General features: G+C 42.6%; 1 protein-coding gene across 1 annotated transcript in view; it reads right to left on the reverse strand.

Moving 5' to 3' along the window:
* ccdc93 (CCC complex scaffolding subunit CCDC93) overlaps positions 1-20,413 on the reverse strand; it is a 95,584-nt gene extending 75,171 nt beyond the window's left edge. Inside the window, exons 1-5 of the mRNA XM_072473028.1 lie at positions 20,288-20,413; positions 6,377-6,490; positions 5,740-5,834; positions 5,058-5,169; positions 3,160-3,258 (exon numbers count right to left, since the gene is read on the reverse strand). Coding sequence (XP_072329129.1) covers positions 3,160-3,258; positions 5,058-5,169; positions 5,740-5,834; positions 6,377-6,490; positions 20,288-20,371 — 504 coding nt within the window. The 5' untranslated portion in view covers positions 20,372-20,413. The remainder of the gene's footprint in view (positions 1-3,159; positions 3,259-5,057; positions 5,170-5,739; positions 5,835-6,376; positions 6,491-20,287) is intronic.
* Positions 20,414-21,194: the final 781 nt, after the last annotated feature.

Below are 21,194 nucleotides of genomic sequence, written 5' to 3' on the forward strand. Positions count from 1 at the left end.
GTAGACAAATCCCAAGGGCCAGATGGCATCTACCCCAGATTACTGAGGGAGACAAGAGATGAAATCGCTGGGCCTCTAACAGGAATCTTTGTGTTGTCATCGTTGGCCACAGGTGAGATCCCAGAGCATTGGAGGATAGCCAATGTTGTACTGTTATTTAAGAAAGGTTGCAAGGATAATCCGGGTAATTATAGTGAGCTTGACATCAGTAACAGTGAAATTGTTGGAAAAGATTCAGAGAGATAGGATCTATGCACATTGCGCATTTGGAAGTGAATGGTCATATTAGCGACAGACAGCATGGTTTTTGTATGAGGGAGGCCATGTTTCACTAATTTAATTGAGTTTCGACAAAAATGATTGACGAGGGAAGGGCTGTGGATGTTGTCTACGTGGACTTTAGAACATCATTTGATAAGGTCCCGCATGGCAGGCTGGTGCAAAAGATTAAATCACATGGGTTCAGGGGTGAACTAGCTGGGTGGAGTTAGTACTGGCTTAGCCATAGAAGACAGAGGGTAGCAGTGGAAGGGTGTTTTTCAGAATGGAGGTTTGTAACTAGTGGTGTTCCGCAGGGATCAGTTCTGGGACCTCTGCTCTTTGTAATATATATAAATTACTTGGAAGAAAACGTAGCGGGTCTGATTAGCAAGTTTGCGGATGATACTAAGATTGCAGGAGTTGCGGATAGTGATGAAGATTGTCAGAGAATACAACAGGATATACACAGGCTGCAAATGGCAAATAGTATTTAACCTGGACAAATGCGAGGTGATGCATTTTGGTATATCCAATTCAGGTGGGAGCTTTAAAATAAATGGCAGAACCATCACGGACAGATCTGGGCGTGCAGGTCCACAGATCCTTAAAAGTGGCAGCACAGATAGAAACGGTGGTAAAGAAAGCATGGTAAAGAAAGCATATGGCATGCTTGCCTTCATAGGACGGGGTATCACGTATAAAAGCTCAAAAATTGTGTTAGTTATATAGAACGTTGGTTAGGCCACATTTGGAATACTGTGCCCAATTCTGGTCACCATACTACTAGAAGGACGTGGAGGTTTTGGAGAGAGTACAGAAAAAGGTTTACCAGGATGTTGCTTTTATGGAGGGAGATTGAATAAACTGGGATTGTTCTCCCTAGAGACGGAGGCTGAGGGGCAACCCGATAGACGTTTATAAAATTATTAGGGGTATAGTAGGATGAACAGTTGGGAGGCTATTTCCCCCAAGGCGGAATTGAAAATTACAAGGGGCACAAGTTCAAGGTGAGGGGGATAGGTTCAGTGGAGATGTGCGAGCGAAGGTTTTTTTTTTTTATCCACAGAGGGTGGTGGTGGCCTGGAATACACTACCAAGTGAGGTGATTGAGGCAGATATGTTCGTGACCTTTAAGACTTATCTGGATAGACACATGAACAGACGGGGTATAGAAGGATACAGTCGGTTTGTCTAGATAGGACATGTGATCGGCGCAGGCTTGGAGAGTCGAAGGGCCTCTTCCTGTGCTGTTTTGTTCTTTGTAAACACATGGGTAGAAATTTGCACCAGGAGATAAGGGAGGATTTGGATTTTTAGCTATGGAATTTCAAATAGAGGCAAGATAGAGTTTACATCTTATATATAAAGTAAACTTGCAAAAGGCCATAAAAGTTTTATTTGATTGAATAGTGGGGCAATTGAAAGCAATGAAAGATTTTTATATTTTGAAGACAGTTAAGTTCAGAGAGATATTGCGAGCAATGGTTTTAAAGATGAAAGAGGAAGAACATACTTAAAAGGAAAGGTTGGGAGTTGTGTTGAGGGGCGTGGCCATGTATGAATCTTATGGTGTACTCTGTGCTAAAAAAAGATCTGTGACGAGGTACAATGTGCTGCTTGTAGGCAGCCTAGAAAAGGGTCCATTGTTTCCAAAAAGCAGGGTTTTGTTTTAAAGATTTTTGGAATTCTCAAAAAGTGGAGTCAAAGTTTTGTGACATATCTTCCCTGCACCAATAGTGGGTGTCTTATCCTACTATTACTGGAATTTTAATAGATTAGAGACCTATGGGACTGCTGCTTAAAGGGGTGTTTGTTAGTCGAATCTAGTAGAAATGTTGATGGGTTAATGTTCTGTAAAACCAATTTTAATTGTATAAATGTAATCGTGTGTTTAGATTTTCTTTCGTTATTAAATGTTTTAATTTATTATTCAAAATCACAAAAAGTGTTATTAGAGTTTCTGATTTCAGTACATAGATCGTTTTATATTAAAATACAAATGAAAAATCATTGTGATAGCTTGCCAAGTTAAGTTTCCCTTTGGGATTTGGTTAACACTGCAATTACTACTTGCCATATCGTAACAGTGAATATAAGTTTTCCCAAGTAAATTGATGTACGAGCAAAAATATTGAAGCTACACATGAATTGGCTATCTTTTAGATAAATCTTGCATTTCAGATTAAGATCCTTCATCAAATCTGAATGCTCAGACGAGGAACTCCCAACAGGCCTGGATGAAATAACTATTCAAAAGTTCATGTACTTGATTAAACATAGGTTCAATAATTTACCACTTAGATCCTCACTCATCTATTAGTTATGATTTTTAGCATTCAATATCTTAACTTTTGATTGTTGATACTCCTATATCCTAGCATTGCTGTTGCTGCTCTTCTTGGTTTTAACACTACCATTTAACAAGTATAGAATGTCTAAATTAAACATAACTACATCTTAGATATCTAGGTAACTAGTTGCATTCAGTGCTTTTTCAAAGATCAACTTAATTCCTGGTCAAAACAATACTGTCGGTGACAAATTTATCCTTAGACCCAAGCTGAACATCTCCAGATTTTGCTTTATTCAGACAACTCCAGATTTTGCTTTATTCAGACAAGACAAATCAATCTGATCTTGTGACTAGGATTTAAAAAGTAACAATATAAAAATTCAATATATCTATTAAAATATTCAAGTCCCAAAATTCAAATTAGTTTCAAACGTCTCCAAAAATTGTTAGTATTCCAATTTCCTAGTCAAGTATCAAAACTACATTGGAAAGAACCAAAATGTAAATTGCAAACTTCATACAAATATTTTCATAAGTTGCCTGTAGACAAGTACATTCCACATTAACAACAATATTCGATAATTTAAACATACTGGGAAACTCACCTCAAGTAGACTATGGGTTTTCTGAAATTGAGATACTGAAAAGGATCGGACATAATCTCCCATCTCTTCCCTGGTCTCAATTGCACGTTTTACCAACCACTTAAAAAAATGGAGATGGAGTATTACTTGGTAATAAGCATCAATATTTCTAGTTTGCTCTATAATCTACTCAAAAATTACAAAATAAATCTTAGCGGTCACCTGCAAGATTTCAAATGAAAAGTCTGGCTTCAAAATAATTATTCTAATAAAATGGGGGAATTGGGATGAAGGCAGCAAAATCCAGCCTAAAGTTTGTGGTTCATTAAAAAGTAAAAATAATATCTTATCACTTAAATGAAATTTACCTACAGATTTTCACATACGAAGAGAAAATGAGCCTTAGCAATAGTGTCCTAAAGAACAAGGTATTTTCTCACCAGAGAATTGTGAAGTTAACTCATTAAACAAGAAGCTGGTTGTGAAAAACCCTTCAATTTGATACAAAAACCATCTTCCCAAAATTAGACATTCATTTCTTTTCTGGCAATGATGACATGTGATTTGAGATGAAGGTTTCTCAAAACTTTTTAATAAATGCAATTTTCAAATGTACATTAGTAGAGGCTCAAGAAAGCATGGTCAATGATGCAAACTGAAACAAAATGGAGTGATTTAATAAACTGAATGATAGCTCACAAAAAGAAAAAACATGCGTTCTCTTATACACTGGCTGTTGGTTGATAGCTTTTGCTATCTGATTAGTATATAAAAGTGCTTTTAATTTGAGATTACTTGAGCTAATCACAATTTTATATCCATCTGATGCACGTTAAGCATGAATCAATTGTGGAGTCACTTAAAATTTCCCTCTGAAAAATGGCTGTTACTCTTAAAATGAACTAAATATACTTGTGTGGGGAATGGTAGTTATGGTTACATTATTTCAACATTTTAAAAGATCAAAGAACAATACAGCACAGGAACAGACCCTTTAGCCCTCCAAGTCATGATACCAACCTTGCCAAAACCCTCAGCACTTCCTTGTGCCTTATCCCTCTATACCCATCCTAGCCTGTATTTGCCAAGACGCCTTTTCAACGCCATTAATGTATCTGCTTCCACAACCTCCCCTGGCAAAGCGTTTCAGGCACTCACTACCTCTGCGTAAAAAAACTGCCTCGCTCATCTCCATTCAACTTTGCCCCATGGACCTTAAACCTATGCCCCCTGGTGACTGACCCCTCCCCCCTGGGAAAGAGTGCCTGCCCATGATAATCTTGTAGACCTCTGTCAGGTTACCCCTCAACCTCTGTCTTTTTAATGAAAACAGTCCAAGTCTATTCAGCCTCTCCGCATTGCTAACACCCTCCAGTCCAGGCAACATCCTGGGAAATCTCCTCTGCACCCTCTCCAAAGCCTCCACATCCTCCCGGTAGTGTGGCGACCAGAATTGTGCACAATATTCCAAGTGCTGCCTTACCAAAGTTCTATACATCTGTAGCCTGACTTGCCAGTTTTTATACTCTATGCCCCATCCAATGAAGGCAATCATTCCGTTATGCTTTCTTGACTACCTTGTCCACGTGTTGCCACTTTCAAAAGATCTGTGGACCTGCACATTCGGATCTCTCTGACTTTCAATATTCCTAAGAGTTTTGCCCTTTACTGTACATCTCCCCTCTGTTAGACCTACCAAAATGCATTACCTCACATTTGTCTGGATTAACTCCATTTGCCATTTCTCGGCCCAAGTCTCCAACCTATCTATGTCAAACCACATTCTGCAGCATTGGGTAAGTAACAAGAATGCTGTGATAGTCAGAAAAATAGTGTCTAATTTTAAGACCATCAGATGCCAAAAAATGTCAAATTATTTTTATTGCTATTTGACAATTGCTCAGAAACAAAATTCTTACCTGTACAACAGGGAAGATGTGTATGAAATCTAGACCCTGGATTTGATGTGGTTCTAAGCGATGAGGACACTTCATAATTGGCAAAACTGATACAATTTTCTCAGTCAATGCTCTAATGCATAAAAAGGTAATATTTTCAGATGAGTCAAAACATTTCATTGGATGTTCTTAAAAATATTTATATTTTAAATTCCATCCTGCAATATCACGGTAATTTCAAATGTCAGGGGAGTGGAAATCCGAAAGAATACTTGTTGAAAGGTAATTGTACAGCTCAAAATTAAAAACCACAAAGGAATTATGGACACTAGTTAAAATATCTCATGCAGTCTTTCAATTTTCAAAAACGTAGCGACTCAAAGCCCTATATTCTCACCCACAGCCCCCTAATGTTGCTAATCCTGTCCTCACTAGTTGACAGAAACTACCCAAGTCCATTCCTCAATTTATCCACTTTACTTCATCCTGCCTTCAAACCTTTTGCAAATATACTTTCAGTCAACTGTTTCTTCTAATATTGTTCGGTGCAGTCTCGCCTGAGCAAAGCATATTGGGGCAATTTATGTTAAAGGTGGTACAGTAAGGCAAGTGATTGCTGGTCATTTCTTTTTAAATTTCAACTATTACATTCCATTCAACCATCAAGATCAAAATGTTTTGTGCAAATTTTCAAGCAGCTTACATTTTTTGACCAATTGTAGAATTTTCTTGAAAAAGTAAATCAACATCAATATCAAAGTTGCATGTTGTAATACACCAGGTCATGCCACCCACTACCTGTGAAGAAAATAAAAGTCTCAATGATCAATAGCAAACTGGTTTTAAACAGATTTAATAAACAACATTATTCATTTGATATGAAACAATAAATAGGATGGTCTTGCCAAGGGCCGGTGCAGACTTGATGGGCTGAATGGCCTCCTTCTGCACTGCAAATTCTATATATCTATAATAATTTTATTCCTTTTTATATTTCTGTCCATCACACAAAAAATCTACAAAGTGGCAACAGCAACTCCAAATAGAAATTGACTAACAAGATACCCAACCTTCCACTTAGAAAATTGTGATTCCAACTTCTCTCCCGTACAAACTGTCACTCCATTGATTAAATCATGATCTCTAAATTTCTGGGGCAATTGACCATCATGATGTGGCTGTCTGGCACAAAAGTCAGGTTCAATTCTTACATCATTCCAACCCATGCATTTAAAAAATATTTAGTGACCATAACATATATTAATGACAGGACATATTTGCTACAGTCAAATTATTAACCTGGTACAGTGGTATAAAAGACTTGGATTTGTAGTTCTCACCTTGTCAAATGGTGATAATCCCTTAATTCTTGCTCTGAAGTATCCAGCAGCAACTAGCAATTCCAAAATTTCTGTCAATTTAATACTTTGTTCCTCATCTTCACGAGTTTCAACCTTTAAATAGAAAAATATCATGATTACCACAAGCATTCCATTTAGTCCCATTATTTTAAAAATGTAGAATATTACTGATAAATAAGATTTAAAAACAAAATTTAGAATACCCAATTAATTTCTTCCAATTAAGGGACAAATTAGTGTGGCCAATCCACCTACCCTGCACATCTTTTGGTTGTGCAGGCGAAACCCACGCAGACGCGGGGAGAATGTGCAAACTCCACATGGATAGTGACCCAGAACCGGGATCGAACCTGGTAGTCATGAAGCAGCAATGCTAACCACTGTGCCACCGTGCTCCCCTGACAAATAAGATTAATGTATTTGGTCATAATCAACTCAAACTTCAGAAACTCAGGGATGTATGTGACACTAAGCTTGTGCATACAATCACTCAACATGATTTGGTTTAGAAATATTAAGATTTAAATTATCCAAGCATCCTAAACCCTCGTGTCAGCTATTGCAGGAATAGATTAAGAAACATTTTCTATAATACTGATAACATTGTGAAATGGTGTGTTCCGTTGGAAGGAAGTCACAAAAAAAAAAAACTCTCAAATTCTCCCTCATGGATAAAAGCAATTAGGTTATTAGAAACTCTACCATACAATCAGGTTTAATTCTCAGTCAGGGATGGGTTCGCTACATGCTGAACAGGCTCGAAGGGCCAAATGGCCTACTCCTGCTCCTAGTTCTTAGGTTTTCAGCACCCATAGAATCGCTACACTGCAGAAGGTGCCATTCGGCCCATTGAGTATGCATCAACCCTCTGAAAGAGCATCCAACCTAGGCCCAGTCCCCACCCGATCCCAATTACCCCACCTAACCTGTACACCTTTGGACACTTAGGGGCAGTTTATTATGACCAATCCACCTAAACCTGCACATCTTTGGATTGTGGGAGGAAACCGGAGCACCCAGAGGAAACCCAAGCAGTCATGGGGAGAACGTGTAAACTTCAGTCACCCAAGGCCAGAACTGAATCTGGTTTCCTGGCACTGAGAAGCAGCAGTGGTAACCACTGTGTCACTGTGCCTCCTGTAATACGCAGATATAGGCTATTAAACAAAGATAAAATCTTGGTTCTGATCTTTGATTTCCGTTTCTCCATTCTCCTGGTCAAAAACTTGCCACTTGTGGAGCATTCAAAGAGTCATAAAAGTTAATCAATTGAGAAGCATACTGGAGGATGAAATTGGTGATGAAAAATTAATTTGGACGGCGAGGAGGGAAAGAGAGCCAAGAGACAACATTTAAATTAGCAATAGTCTGTAAAGTATGTTCTCAGCAGTATTTAACGGTGTCATTATAATCGCTAAACATTAAAATTGTTCTTTGATCCACAGCTTAAGCTCAGGCCAAGTTGTACCAAACATAATATCCAACTAACCAGAAGAAAATACACACTGTCTGAATACAAATGTCAGAAGAGGTATCAAAATGACAATACCAAATAAAACTGAAAATGTCTTAACCTGAACCTCAATTGTTCTGCATATAAAACTGGTGCTACATTTCTGATCTTTGCAAGATCTCAGGCTTTGATGGGAAACAGAAAGAAAACTAATTTTGCATTCTACATTACTCAACATTCAACATTAATTTGCAATGCTCGGGCTTTGTACAGAACTCCCCCAGAAAAATCAGGGAGCGTCAACCTGTTGAGCCAAAAGATCAAAATAAACTTTGAATATAAGGTTACTCCACCTGTAAGGCAGTGCAGTCAGGTTAGTCCATGTGAAGAAAAGCTTTATTAGTAGGTATTTCCTGGAAACAGAGAACTTTCTGAACAAACTTGTAGAGAAACGTGTCTGAAAGCCTCAACGGTTTTGGTCTACTTGGTCAAATTTTATTCAGGAAAATACATTGCTTCATAAGCAACTAAAATGATGCCCTAGAGATCAAAGATATCCTTGGTATCCATAGGAAAAAATGGTCATATGGAGCAACAGATTCTGTAGCCTGCAGTACTCCTATATTGTAAAATGGAAAGGTTGAATGGTCATTGCTCTTCAAACTTTCAACATTGTTAGGAAATCTATCAACACCAAAATTATTATATCCTGGAAGATTTTCTTGGAGGAAGTTAAGGAATACCTGGCACGGCCGCACTTGGAATATAGTGCACAATTCTGATCACCATACTACCAAAAGGACGTTGAGGCTTTGAAGAGGGTGCAGAGGAGGTTTACCAGGATGCTGCCTGGTCTGGAGGGTGTTAGCTATGCGGAGGTGCTGACCAGACTTGGACTGTTTTCATTAGAATGACAGAGGTTGAAGGGTAATCTGATAGAGGTTGACAAAATTATGATAGGCATGGATAAGAGTGGATGGGCAGGCACTCTTTCCCAGGGTGCAGGGGTCAGTCACTAGAGGGCATAGGTTTTGTCCATGGGACAAAGTTTACCGGAGGTTTATTTTATTTTTTATTTATACACTCAGGGGGTGGGGAGTACCTGGAACGTGTTGCCAGAGGAGGTTGTGGAAGCAGATACATCAACAGCGTTAGAACATAAGAACTAGGAACAGGAGTAGGCCATCTGGCCGCTCGAGCCTGCTCCATCATTCAATGAGATCATGGCTGATCTTTTGTGGACTCAGCTCCACCTTCCGGCCCGAACACCATAACCCTTAATCCCTTTATTCTTCAAAAAACTATCTATCTTTATCTTAAAAACATTTAATGAAGGAGCCTCTACTGCTTCACTGGGCAAGGAATTCCATAGATTCACAACCCTTTGGGTGAAGAAGTTCCTCCTAAACTCAGTCCTAAATCTACTTCCCTTTATTTTGAGGCTATGCCCCCTAGTTCTGCTTTCACCCGCCAGTGGAAACAACCTGCCTGCATCTATCCCCTTCATAATCTTATATGTTTCTATAAGATCCCCCCTCATCCTTCTAAATTCCAACGAGTACAGTCCCAGTCTACTCAACCTCTCCTCGTAATCCAACCCCTTCAGCTCTGGGATTAACCTAGTGAATCTCCTCTGCACACCCTCCAGTGCCAGTACGTCCTTTCTCAAGTAAGGTGACCAAAACTGAACAATTGCAGCATAACCTCCCTAGTCTTAAACTCCATCCCTCTAGCAATGAAGGACAAAATTCCATTTGCCTTCTTAATCACCTGTTGCACCTGTAAACCAACTTTTTGCGATTCATGCACTAGCACACCCAGGTCTCTCTGCACAGCAGCATGTTTTAATATTTTATCATTTATCCCTTTTGCTGTTATTCCTACCAAAATGGATAACCTCACATTTGTCAACATTGTATTCCATCTGCCAGACCCTAGCCCATTCACTTAGCCGATTATCCTCTGCACTTTTTGCTTTACCACTCATCTTAGTGTCGTCTGCACTAGATTTAATGGCCACTAAATCATAGTCATTCACGATGATTTGCGCCATCAACTCATTTACCTTATTCCAAATACTACGAGCATTCAGGTAAAGTACACTTATGTTGGCTTTTATACCTCTGTTTTGAATCTTAACACCTTGATCAGTAACCTCTCCGAAGTTATTTTTCCTCTTAAATTTTCTCCTAATTTTCCTTGTCGTTGAACCCATATCTTCATGTAACAACCTGCTCCGTCGCTTACCATTAATGTTTGTACTTTCCGTTTTATTCCTTTTAGTATTCCTGGTCCTATTCACTGAGCTCCCCTCAAGTCACTGTACCTTGTACTGTCGCCCTTTTTGATTTTTGACTATGGCTTCTCTGCCTTACACTTTCCCCCTTACTGCCTTTTGTTTCTGTCCCTGTTTTACTACCTTCCAACTTCCTGCTTCGGTTCCCATCCCACTGCCACATTAGGTTAAACTCTCCCCAACAGCTCTAGCAAACACCCCCCCTCTGACATCGGTTCCAGTCCTGCCCAGGTGCAAACCATCCGGTTTGTACTGGTCCCACCTCCCCCAGAACTGGTTCCAATGCCCCAGGAATTTGAATCCCTCCCTCTTGCACCATCTCTCAAACCACGCATTCATCCTATCTATCTTGACATTCCTACTCTGACTAGCTCGTGGCACTGGTAACAATCCTGAGATTACTACCTTTGAGGTCCTACTTTTTCATTTAACTCCTAACTCCCCAATTCAGCTTGTGGGACCTCGTCACGTTTTTTTTACCTATATCGTTGGTGCCTATGTGCACCATGACAGCTGGCTGTTCACAATCCCTCCCCCCCCAGAATGTCCTGCAGCCACTCCGAGACATCCTTGACCCTTGCACCAGGGGGGCAACATGCCATCCTGGAGTCTCGATTGCGTCCGCAGAACCGCCCGTCTATTCCCCTTACGATTGAGTCCCCTATCACTATAGCCCTGCCATTCTCCTTCCTGCCCTCCTGCGCAGCAGACCCAGCCACGGTGCCATGAACCTGGCTGCTGCTGCCTTCCCCTGGTGAGCCATCTCCCTCAACAGTATCCAAAACGGTATATCTATTTTGCAGGGAGATGACCGCAGGGGACATCTGCACTGCCTTCCTACTCTTGCTCTGTCTTTTGGTCACCCATTTTCTATCTTCCCCAGTACCTTTCGCCTGCGGTGTTACCAACTCGCTAATCGTGCTATCCACGACGTCCTCAGCATCGCGGATGCTCCAAAGTGAGTCCATCCGCAGCTCCAGAGCCGTCATGTGGTCTAACAGGAGCTGCAACTGGACACACTTCTTGCACGTGAAGGTGTCAGGGACAGTGGACGTGTCCCCGAGCTCCCACATCGCACACGAGGAGCATGACACGGGTCTGAGGTCTACTGCCATGTCATAAACCTTCGGTTAACTTCAACTACAATTTCCAAAAAAAATTAAACAAAGAAAAAATAAATAAATATACCAATGAAAAGAAGAAGAAATCAGAAAAATGACTTACCAGGGATAAAAAGCACTTCCTCCCCACCCAGCTTCAAATTCCCACCTAGATTCAAATTCCCAAACTCACTCTTTGCTGTGCCTCATTCCGGCTGTCTTCTCTCTGGCTCACTGGGAGAACTCACTGGGAGAGAGTTACAAGTTGCTCTTTTTAAATTGGCCTGAGTTTACTCCCCTCCCCCACCTGCTTTTAGATCAAGGTAGATTTAAAGTGGCTGACACTTAACTGCCAACCAGTTATGAGTGTGGGTGGGGCAGCCCTTGTTAACCTACACTGCACAATTCTAGATTAATTTAAACTCCTGAAATTTAAAAGGAGCTGCCTTACTGATTTGATTCAATTCCCACCTGGATTCAAATTCCCAAACTCACTCTTTGCTGTCTCATTCTGACTGGGTCTCCTCTGGCTCACTGGGAGAACTCCAAAAGGCCTCTCAACAAATACATGGATAGGACGGGTATAGAGGGATACGGCACTTGGATGTTCTGAGCGTTTTGGCCAAGGGTGGTATCGTGACCAGTACAGACTTGGAGGGCCGAAGGGCCTATCCCTGTGCTGTATTGTTCCTTGAATAGCCTTAATCTGCCATCTTATGGCGAATTGTGTCATCTAATTTCATGTTAACATGTGATGCAGAAATTGGAGCTCTTTGCTCCGACAGCATCAAATTATTTTTTCCTTACTGGTTATTTAGATGCGAGCAAGAAACTAAACACTAAAAATCAATTACTTTTTGTGAGGTCGCATATTAACCTTGTTGCTTTGATATGGTCAACTGCGAAGCCATCAATAGCTGGAACAGTTGCAGGATTCCAAAGTACTCGTGTGAACCACAGGATAAATGTATGCAAATTAGTTTCACGAGGATGCACAAGACGGTCATTGCTCCAAAACAGAGAATTCAAATTCTCTGGAAGAGGTTTGAAAGCGAGTCACCTGACGGCAAATATTCCTGTAAATGTTCTCTATTGCCCAACCTTAACAACAGGGGAACAAGAATGTATTAATTTCAAGGATGAGATCCTCCTCAATTGTCGCTGACATGAGCAACAGGATAAATATGTTTCAACTTCTCAAAAATAAATACCATAAATTGACATCTCCTTCCCACAACCAATTAAAAAAAATAATTTAGAGCACCCAATTCATTTTTTTCCCAATTAGGCGGCAATACCCACGCAAACACGGTGAGAATGTGCAAACTCCACATGGACAGTGACCCAGAGCCGGGATCGAACCTGGGACCTCGGCACCGTGAGGCAGCAGTGCGAACCACTGCGTCACTGTGCTCCAATCCCGCAACCAATCTTAACAATAAACATCCAGCTATATTACAGCAAATGAGAAGCTTTGAAGTGAAATTTTCTGAAATCATCTCTAATGTGACCAATAAAAATTCAAAAATTGTAATAATCAAAGCAGGAAACAAGCATTGGAATTTTTTAATTTTTGTCTCAAGTAATGTAAATCCCACATTAACTCAGTTGGCACTATAAGCCACAGTAATGTATGTACATTAAGCAAATAATCAGTGGAAACAATTGATTTAATGTAGAGCAGTAAAAAAAGTGAGGTATTTTGATGAAGTATCAATTACTTATCATCGCAATTCATCTGCGTCGAGTGCTGGAATACTTCATTTGCTTCAGTTGGCGATTGCAAATTTTACAGATGGTCTGATATTGTGATCTAACACATAAGGTGACTAATTTTATAGGTGTTAGTGGTGGCTCAGTGGTTACATTCTTATCTGAGTCAAGAGGCTGTGGGTTCAAATCCACCTCCAGAAACATGAGCATCAAATCCAGGTTGATATTCTGATGCAGTCCTGAGGGAGCACTGCACTGTCAGTGGTCCCGTTTTCCAGATCAGACCTTTAACTCTAGTCCCATCTGCCCTGTTTCAATACAGAGAGAGAGAGAGAGAGAGAGAGACAGAGAAGGCTGCAACATGCCTGGAGTCACTGTTTCAATACAGGGTGAGAGAGAGAGAGAGAGAGACACACACACAGAGAAGGCTGCAACATGCCTGGAGTCACTGTTTCAATACAGGGTGAGAGAGAGAGAGAGAGAGACACAGAGAAGGCTGCAACATGCCTGGAGTCACTGTTTCAATACAGGGAGAGAGAGACAGAGAAGGCTGCAACATGCCTGGAGTCACTGTTTCAATACAGAGGGAGAGAGAGAGAGAGAGACAGACAGAGAAGGCTGCAATATGCCTGGATAGTCACTGTTTCAATACAGAAAGAGAGACAGTTTGTTACAGAAAAGGCTGCAAATACTGAACTATCACCCGTGGGAAGGCTGAAATAATCATTCTGGAGCAAATAGTTCCCCGATACGGGTTGGTAGAAAATATAGACTCGGACAGGGGAAGTCACTTTACCTCTAAGGTCTTATCAACCGCAGTGTCAGTTCCCTGTCCGGCAAGTTCCCAATATAGCATACAACCCTGCCAACCGCAGGGGCCCAACAACCAGGTATTTCAAAATAATTATTATAATTAATAAATTAATCAAATTTGATACTACTGATTCAGTATTAATAAATTATACAATATAATACAGTCAAACAGTTGATTGATCAGTAACATTTCAATAATAGTATTTCAGCTCAAATTCATCGATTGTAAGGGTTGGAATGCTGCCAAATTCCCGTTATCAGATGTCCTTGAACGATCTGTTTTTTTAAAATCAAAGTTGTTTGGGGTTTTTTTTTTTAAGACCAGCTTCCACATGGTTTGAAGTTTTGATTTCCAGGCTAATTCTAAACTTTTATTTTAAAATATCAAACACAATAACTTATTAAACATATAGGTTTTCTGTAGATGAATTTGTCGATTCTATTAAAGAAGTCACTACTAGAAGTTTGGAGATAAATTGGGACTTCCACACTCCTTGGCACCCCCCCTCATCAGGACAGGTGGAAAGGATGAATCAAACTCTTAAAAATCATTTGTCAAAAATAATACTAGAAACTAGGCTCCCCTGGACAAAATGCTTAACGATAGCCCTTCTAAGAAAAGATTTGGGGTTGCCCCCATACGAAATGTTGTTCGGATTGCCATACCTGGGAACAATGGGAGAATGGCCCATTGCAGAATGTAAAGCGATCTATGTAAAGAAATATATACTGGCACTGTTCCTCATTTTCATTCCTCAGGAGACAAGTACTGCTAGCGCAGACACCTCCCCTTGAATTCGCAGTCCACAAATTTAAACCAGGAGATTGGGTACTGGTGAAATCGTGGAAAGAAAACAAGCTTCAACCCACTTGGGACGGGCCGTTCCTGGTTTTGTTAACCACAGAGACTGCCATACGAACTGCTGAAAAAGGTTGGAGTCATTACAGCAGAACGAAGGGTCAAAGAACAAAGAAATGTACAGCACAGGAACAGGCCCTTCAGCCCTCGCCGACCATGCTGCCCGACTAAACTACAATCTTCTACACTTCCTGGGTCTGTATCCTTCTATTCCCATCCTATTCATATATTTGTCAAGATGCCCCTTAAATGTCCCTATCGTCCCTGTTTCCACCACCTCCACCGGTAGCGAGTTCCAGGCGCCCACTACCCTCTGCGTAAAAAACTTCCCTCGTACATCTACTCTAAACCTTGCCCCTCTCACCTTAAACCTATGCCCCCTAGTAATTGACCCCTCTACCCTGGGGAAAAGCCTCTGACTATCCACTCTGTCTATGCCTCTCATAATTTTGTATACCTCTATCAGGTCTCCCCTCAACCTCCTTCGTTCCAGTGAGAACAAACCGAGTTTATTCAACCGCTCCTCATAGCTAATGCCCTCCATACCAGGCAACATTCTGGTAAATCTCTTCTGCACCCTCTCTAAAGCCTCCACATCCTTCTGGTAGTGTGGCGACCAGAATTGAACACTATACTCCAAGTGTAGCCTAACTAAGGTTCTATACAGCTGCAACACGACTTGCCAATTCTTATACTCAATGCCCCGGCCAATGAAGGCAAGCATGCTGTATGCCTTCTTGACTACCTTCTCCACTTGTGTCATCCCTTTCAATGACCTGTGGACCTGTACTCCTAGATCTCTTTGACTTTCAATACTCTTGAGGGTTCTACCATTCACTGTATATTCCCTACCTGCATTAGACCTTCCAAAATGCATTACCTCACATTTGTCCGGATTAAACTCCATCTGCCATCTCTCTGCCCAAGTTTCCAAACAATCTAAATCCTGCTGTATCCTCTGACAGTCCTCATCGCTATCCGCAATTCCACCAACCTTTGTGTCGTCTGCAAACTTACTAATCAGACCAGTTACATTTTCCTCCAAATCATTTATATATACTACAAAGAGCAGAGGTCCCAGCACTGATCCCTGTGGAACACCACTGGTCACAGCCCTCCAATTAGAAAAGCATCCCTCCATTGCTACTCTCTGCCTTCTATGGCCTAGCCAGTTCTGTATCCACCTTGCCAGCTCACCCCTGATCCCGTGTGACTTCACCTTTTGTACTAGTCTACCATGAGGGACCTTGTCAAAGGCCTTACTGAAGTCCATATAGACAACATCTACTGCCCTACCTGCATCAATCATCTTAGTGACCTCCTCGAAAAACTCTATCAAGTTAGTGAGACACGACCTCCCCTTCACAAAACCGTGCTGCCTCTCACTAATACGTCCATTTGCTTCCAAATGGGAGTAGATCCTGTCTCGAAGAATTCTCTCCAGTAATTTCCCTACCACTGAAGTAAGGCTCACCGGCCTGTAGTTCCCGGGATTATCCTTGCTACCCTTCTTAAACAGAGGAACAACATTGGCTATTCTCCAGTCCTCCGGGACATCCCCTGAAGACAGCGAGGATCCAAAGATTTCTGTCAAGGCCCGTTAAATCACCGCCAGGACAGGAACAATGGCATGTGGAGGCCACTGAGGAACCATTTAAGATAAGATTGAAAAGACACTAAATCCTGAACTGTTCAATAATATGACGAAACTACAGCTAAAATGGACTATGCAATATTTAATAATATTAATGATGTGGGAGTTCGGAATCGGTCGTATGATTACATTGACAATCCCAGAAAGTCGGTACCCTCAGGTAATACGAACTGATCTGTGCACCCTCATAGGCTGCGTGTCAGCGGGGCTGGGAAAGGAGTTTAGGGTAGATTCTCTTCATTATTACCGAGGGGGGATGATTATGGAGAGGGAGGGTTGGTTGAAACGGTTCTGCCAATTGCCCAGAGGGGCACCACCGGTCGTCTTCATTCACCAGATTAATGGTTATTCCCCCTCAACGTGCAATGCTGGTACTTGTCACCCTGTATACATCACCGTAAAACACACGGCCTGGATGGAGTCAGGCAATAGGGCTTGTTCACTTAGAAATGAGATATTCGGGGTGATCATGAGAAATAGCAAGACTGAATGCTGCTTCCGTATTTTATTAGACCAGGGAGCAACTCCCACTAATGACACTAGGGGCGACATGGCGGAGAAAGAACAGGGAGTCAAAAAAATTGAAGTAAAAGATTTAGAGCAAGCCTTTGAGATAGAGACCGGCTATGAGGAACAGAATGCGTGGATTGAGTGGGTGAGGTATTCGGCCCAGACGCTGAAGAAAGACAATTGTTATGCTTGCGCATCAGGTAGACCACAGGCCCATATGGAGCCCTTTCCACTGGGGTGGACAGAAAATAGAGGGAGCATGGAATGTATGATGGCCCTGTACCAAGATGCGACAGCCTGGGGCAACAAGACCTGCACTGCCCTATCTCTGATGTTTCCTCCTGTTAATAAGAAACTATCAGCAAACCCTCCCTCCTTCTTGGTTACCGTGACGCATCACAAATCGTGTATAAGTCGTTCTGATACGGGGCTAAGTAAAAATATGGGAGACCTCAAGACTTGTATTGAGACTAAGAACGTGACCACCCAGGGCAATTACTCATCACTAAAAATACCACGTGCAGATATATGGTGGTATTGCGGAGGAAAGATTCTACGACCCACTCTACCCCCCCAATGGAAAGGGACATGCGCATTAGTTCAGCTCGCCATTCCGTTCAGTATAGCCTATGAAAGACAAGAGGAGAGGGGGAGTGTGAAAGTGGGACGATCTAAACAGGGCATACCTACCTCATTTGATGACAGGATTTACCTGGACTCCGTTGGCATTCCCAGAGGAGTACCAGATGAATTCTAAGCCCAAAATCTGATTGCAGCTGTGTTCGAGTCCCTCTTCTGGTGGGTTACGATCAATAAGAATGTGGATTGGATAAACTATATATATACTATAATCAACATAGGTTCATCAATTATACCAGGGACGCCGTGAAGGGCATAGCAGAACAACTGGACGCAACCAGTAGAATGGCCTGGGAGAATAGATTGGCTCTGGATATGATTTTGGCAGAGAAAGGTGGTGTATGCGTTATGCTTAAGGGACAGTGTTGCACGTTTATCCCCAACAACACGGCACCCGACAGATTGATTACCCGTGCGCTACAAGGGTTAACCACTCTGGCTGAGGAAATGGCAGACAACTCAGGGGCAGACACATCCATGACTGGGTGGCTTGAATCATTGTTTGGGAAATGGAAAGGGTTAATTGTATCCATCCTCACCTCCATCATCGTGGTGATAGGAGCATTGGCGGCAATAGGCTGTTGCATCATCCCGTGCGTAAGAGGCTTGGTACAGAGGCTCATCGAAACAGCCTTGACCAAGCAGATGCCCCTTGGTCAGGATACCATTTGCCTACTAGAAAGTGGGGAGAATGAAGGGGGGGGGACGGCCCCATAGAAAGGGAAGTTGAGAGGACGTTGGACAATTTTGGGGTAGGTTAGAGGGGGCTACGAAGTGTAAAAAGCAACAACAGTAAAAAGAAAAAAATGGGGATTTGTGAGAAATGAACATGGTGTTGTTTTTACATGTATAAACTCGGGTTCACAATTAAGATGTCAACAATGAAGCATGATGGGAAAATTAACATGTCAAGTTCTGAGTAAGCTATAGTGAGCGAATTATTATAACGATGTACCAGGATGACCTGCGGGGAAGAACGGGATGTACAATAACAGAACTTGATAAGCAAGGGGGATATAGGAGGTGCAAGCAGGGGGCCTCATTCTTATCTTTAACTGCCGGTCCAAGGATATACCAGGAGCAGACAGAAATCACTATGCAAGGGGAGGCCAAATAAGGGATCACTGATAAGGGAACTGTCCTTTCTATAGTTTGTGGGATGTGTTTCCCACGGATTGTTTCCCACGGATTGTATTTTCATGGATTGTATATAACGAAGTGATGCTGTGTGAATTCTTTGTGTCTGCTGTTGCTTACTGGAGGCACCCGCTCTTGCAAAATCGATAATAAATGCTTCTTCAGAATTTGACTAAGTGTAAATCTTTTATTAAGTGAGCAGTGTTTCTCACACCCTCTTGCTCCATGTGGCATGCTGGGGACAGTTCCAGTCCCCAGTTGCAGCTCCTGGAAGCTCAAGTTTCAGAGCTGGAGCAGCGGCTGGAGACACTGGAGCATCCGCGAGTCGGAGAGCATCGTGAATAGCACGTATAGAGAGGTGGTCACACCGCAGGCTCAGACTACGCAGGCAGGAAGGGAATGGGTGACCACCAGACAGAGCAAGAGAGTGAGGCAGGTAGTGCAGGAATCTCCTGTGGCCATTCCCCAGCAGAACAGATACACTGCTTTGGATACTGTTGAGGGGAATGGCCTCTCAGGGGAAAACAGCAACAGCCAAACTCGTGGCACCACGGTTGGTTCTGCTGCAGAGGGGAGGGGTAATAAGTGTGACAGTGCAATAGTTATAGGGGATTCAACTGTAAGGGGAATAGACAGACGTTTCTGTGGCCACACACGAGACTCCAGAATGGTGTGTTGCCTCCCTGGTACGAGAGTCAAGGATGTCTCGGAGCAGGTACAGGACATTCTGGAGGGGGAGGGTGAACAGCCAGTGGTCGTGGTACACATCGGTACAAACGACATAGGTAAATAAAGGGATGAGGTCCTAAAAGCAGAATACAGGGAGCTAGGAAGGATGTTAAGAAATCGGACCTTCCATTTTGGTAGGAATAACAGCAAAAGGGATTATCGCTTATTGTCACAAGTAGGCTTCAAATGAAGTTAGTGAAAAGCCCCTAGTCGCCACATTCCAGCACCTGTTCAGGGAAGCTGTTACGGGAATTTCAGATTCCCAGCATCATCAGTATTTTGCTTTGAGGCTGGTATTGGGGCCATTTTAATAGGGCAGTATAGTAGCAGTGGCTAGCACTGTTGCTTCACTGCACCAGTGACCCAGGTTTGATTCCCAGCTTGGGCCACTGTCTGGAGTCTGCACGTTCTCAGTGTCTGCGTGGGTTCCTCCGGGTGCTCCAGTTTCCTTCCACAAGTCCCGAAAGACGTGCCTGTTAGGTGAATTGGACATTCTGAATTCTCCCTCAGCGTACCTGAACAGGCACCAGGAGTATGGCGACTCAGGGATTTGCAGTGTTAATGTAAGCCTACTTGTCACACTACTAAAGATTATTAAATTTACAGTCACCTATATCGTGAACAAAAGTCGTCTGCAAGCCCAACGCAGAGTACCATCAGATTGCCTTAATGTGACATTAACCCAGCAGGAACCCGGCTTCATTCAACCAGCTAGCTGAGTGGCAGGCAGGGAAGCACCAGGCTCAAAATAACGACCAACACCGCCTCATGTGGGGCTAAAAACTGTGAACGGATATCAGGTCACATTCAAAAAGCAGCAGCCTCAGCCCTTCCCGTTCGGGCTGATCCAACCTCAATTCCCCCTCCCTGCAGCCCATAGTCCGGAGAGTGCATTTCAGTCAAAAACAAACAAGTTCTTGAATCCTGGAGGCCCTCCGGCTGTTGAAGGGAAGAATTTATCCCACGGAAAGGGGGAGGCTCAGTTACCTCGATGATGTTGCCCTCCTGGTCAAACTGCGGCCCTAATTTCGAACCCGACCGGAGCTGCCGGAAAACCGAAACCGTCGCCATCGTTTCCCGTCACACCACGTGACCATCCACCGCCGCATTGGATTGTGGGATACCGATGGTCACGTGAACATTTAAGCCCCGCCCTCCTCGCTCACGCGCGCGCTGCGGAGGCCCCCCGGGGGGGGGGGGGGGGGGGGGGGGTCAGGGTGAGGGCTGCACGCGCAACCTCAGTAACGGAGCAGCTGGTGTGGGGAGTCCCTGATGTGAGTTCTGCTCCACAGCCTCATTTACCTTCAACATTGAAACACTAAACAAATCCAATCAGAATAATGATTGGTTTATGGTAGAACTTTTTCCCCACAAGGTGCAAACCATTAATCTTAAAAATGTAGTTTTTGAAATTAGATCTCTTGAGCTCTCTCTCACCACCTCTCCACAAGACTGTTAAAAATGTTCAGAAAGGATTTTGACAAAACTGTAAAAGCTTTGTCGTTCGATCACACAGCCCAGAGTCCAACAAAACGATCCTGTAGCATGGATAAAACTCACAATAAATGGGGACGTGGAAATTTAAATTGTGCCAAAAATGTGAAAACTGGAAAGTAATGTGCAATAAACAAAGTGTATGAGGTGTAAAATTGTTAATATATTACTGGATTGTCTCCAATGACATTGCATGTGGTAAATCAGGGAATTAGAGAACAGAGAACATACAGTGCAGAAGGAGGCCATTCGGCCTATCGAGTCTGCACCGACCCACTTAAGCCCTCACTTCCACCCTATCCCCGTAACCCCTCCTAACCTTTTGGACACTAAGGACAATTTAGCATGGCCAATCCACTTAACCTGCACGTCTTTGGAAGGAAACCGGAGCACCCAGAGG

Source organism: Scyliorhinus torazame, chromosome 2, assembly GCF_047496885.1.
Source record: "Scyliorhinus torazame isolate Kashiwa2021f chromosome 2, sScyTor2.1, whole genome shotgun sequence".
In the NCBI taxonomy this organism is placed as follows: domain Eukaryota; kingdom Metazoa; phylum Chordata; class Chondrichthyes; order Carcharhiniformes; family Scyliorhinidae; genus Scyliorhinus; species Scyliorhinus torazame.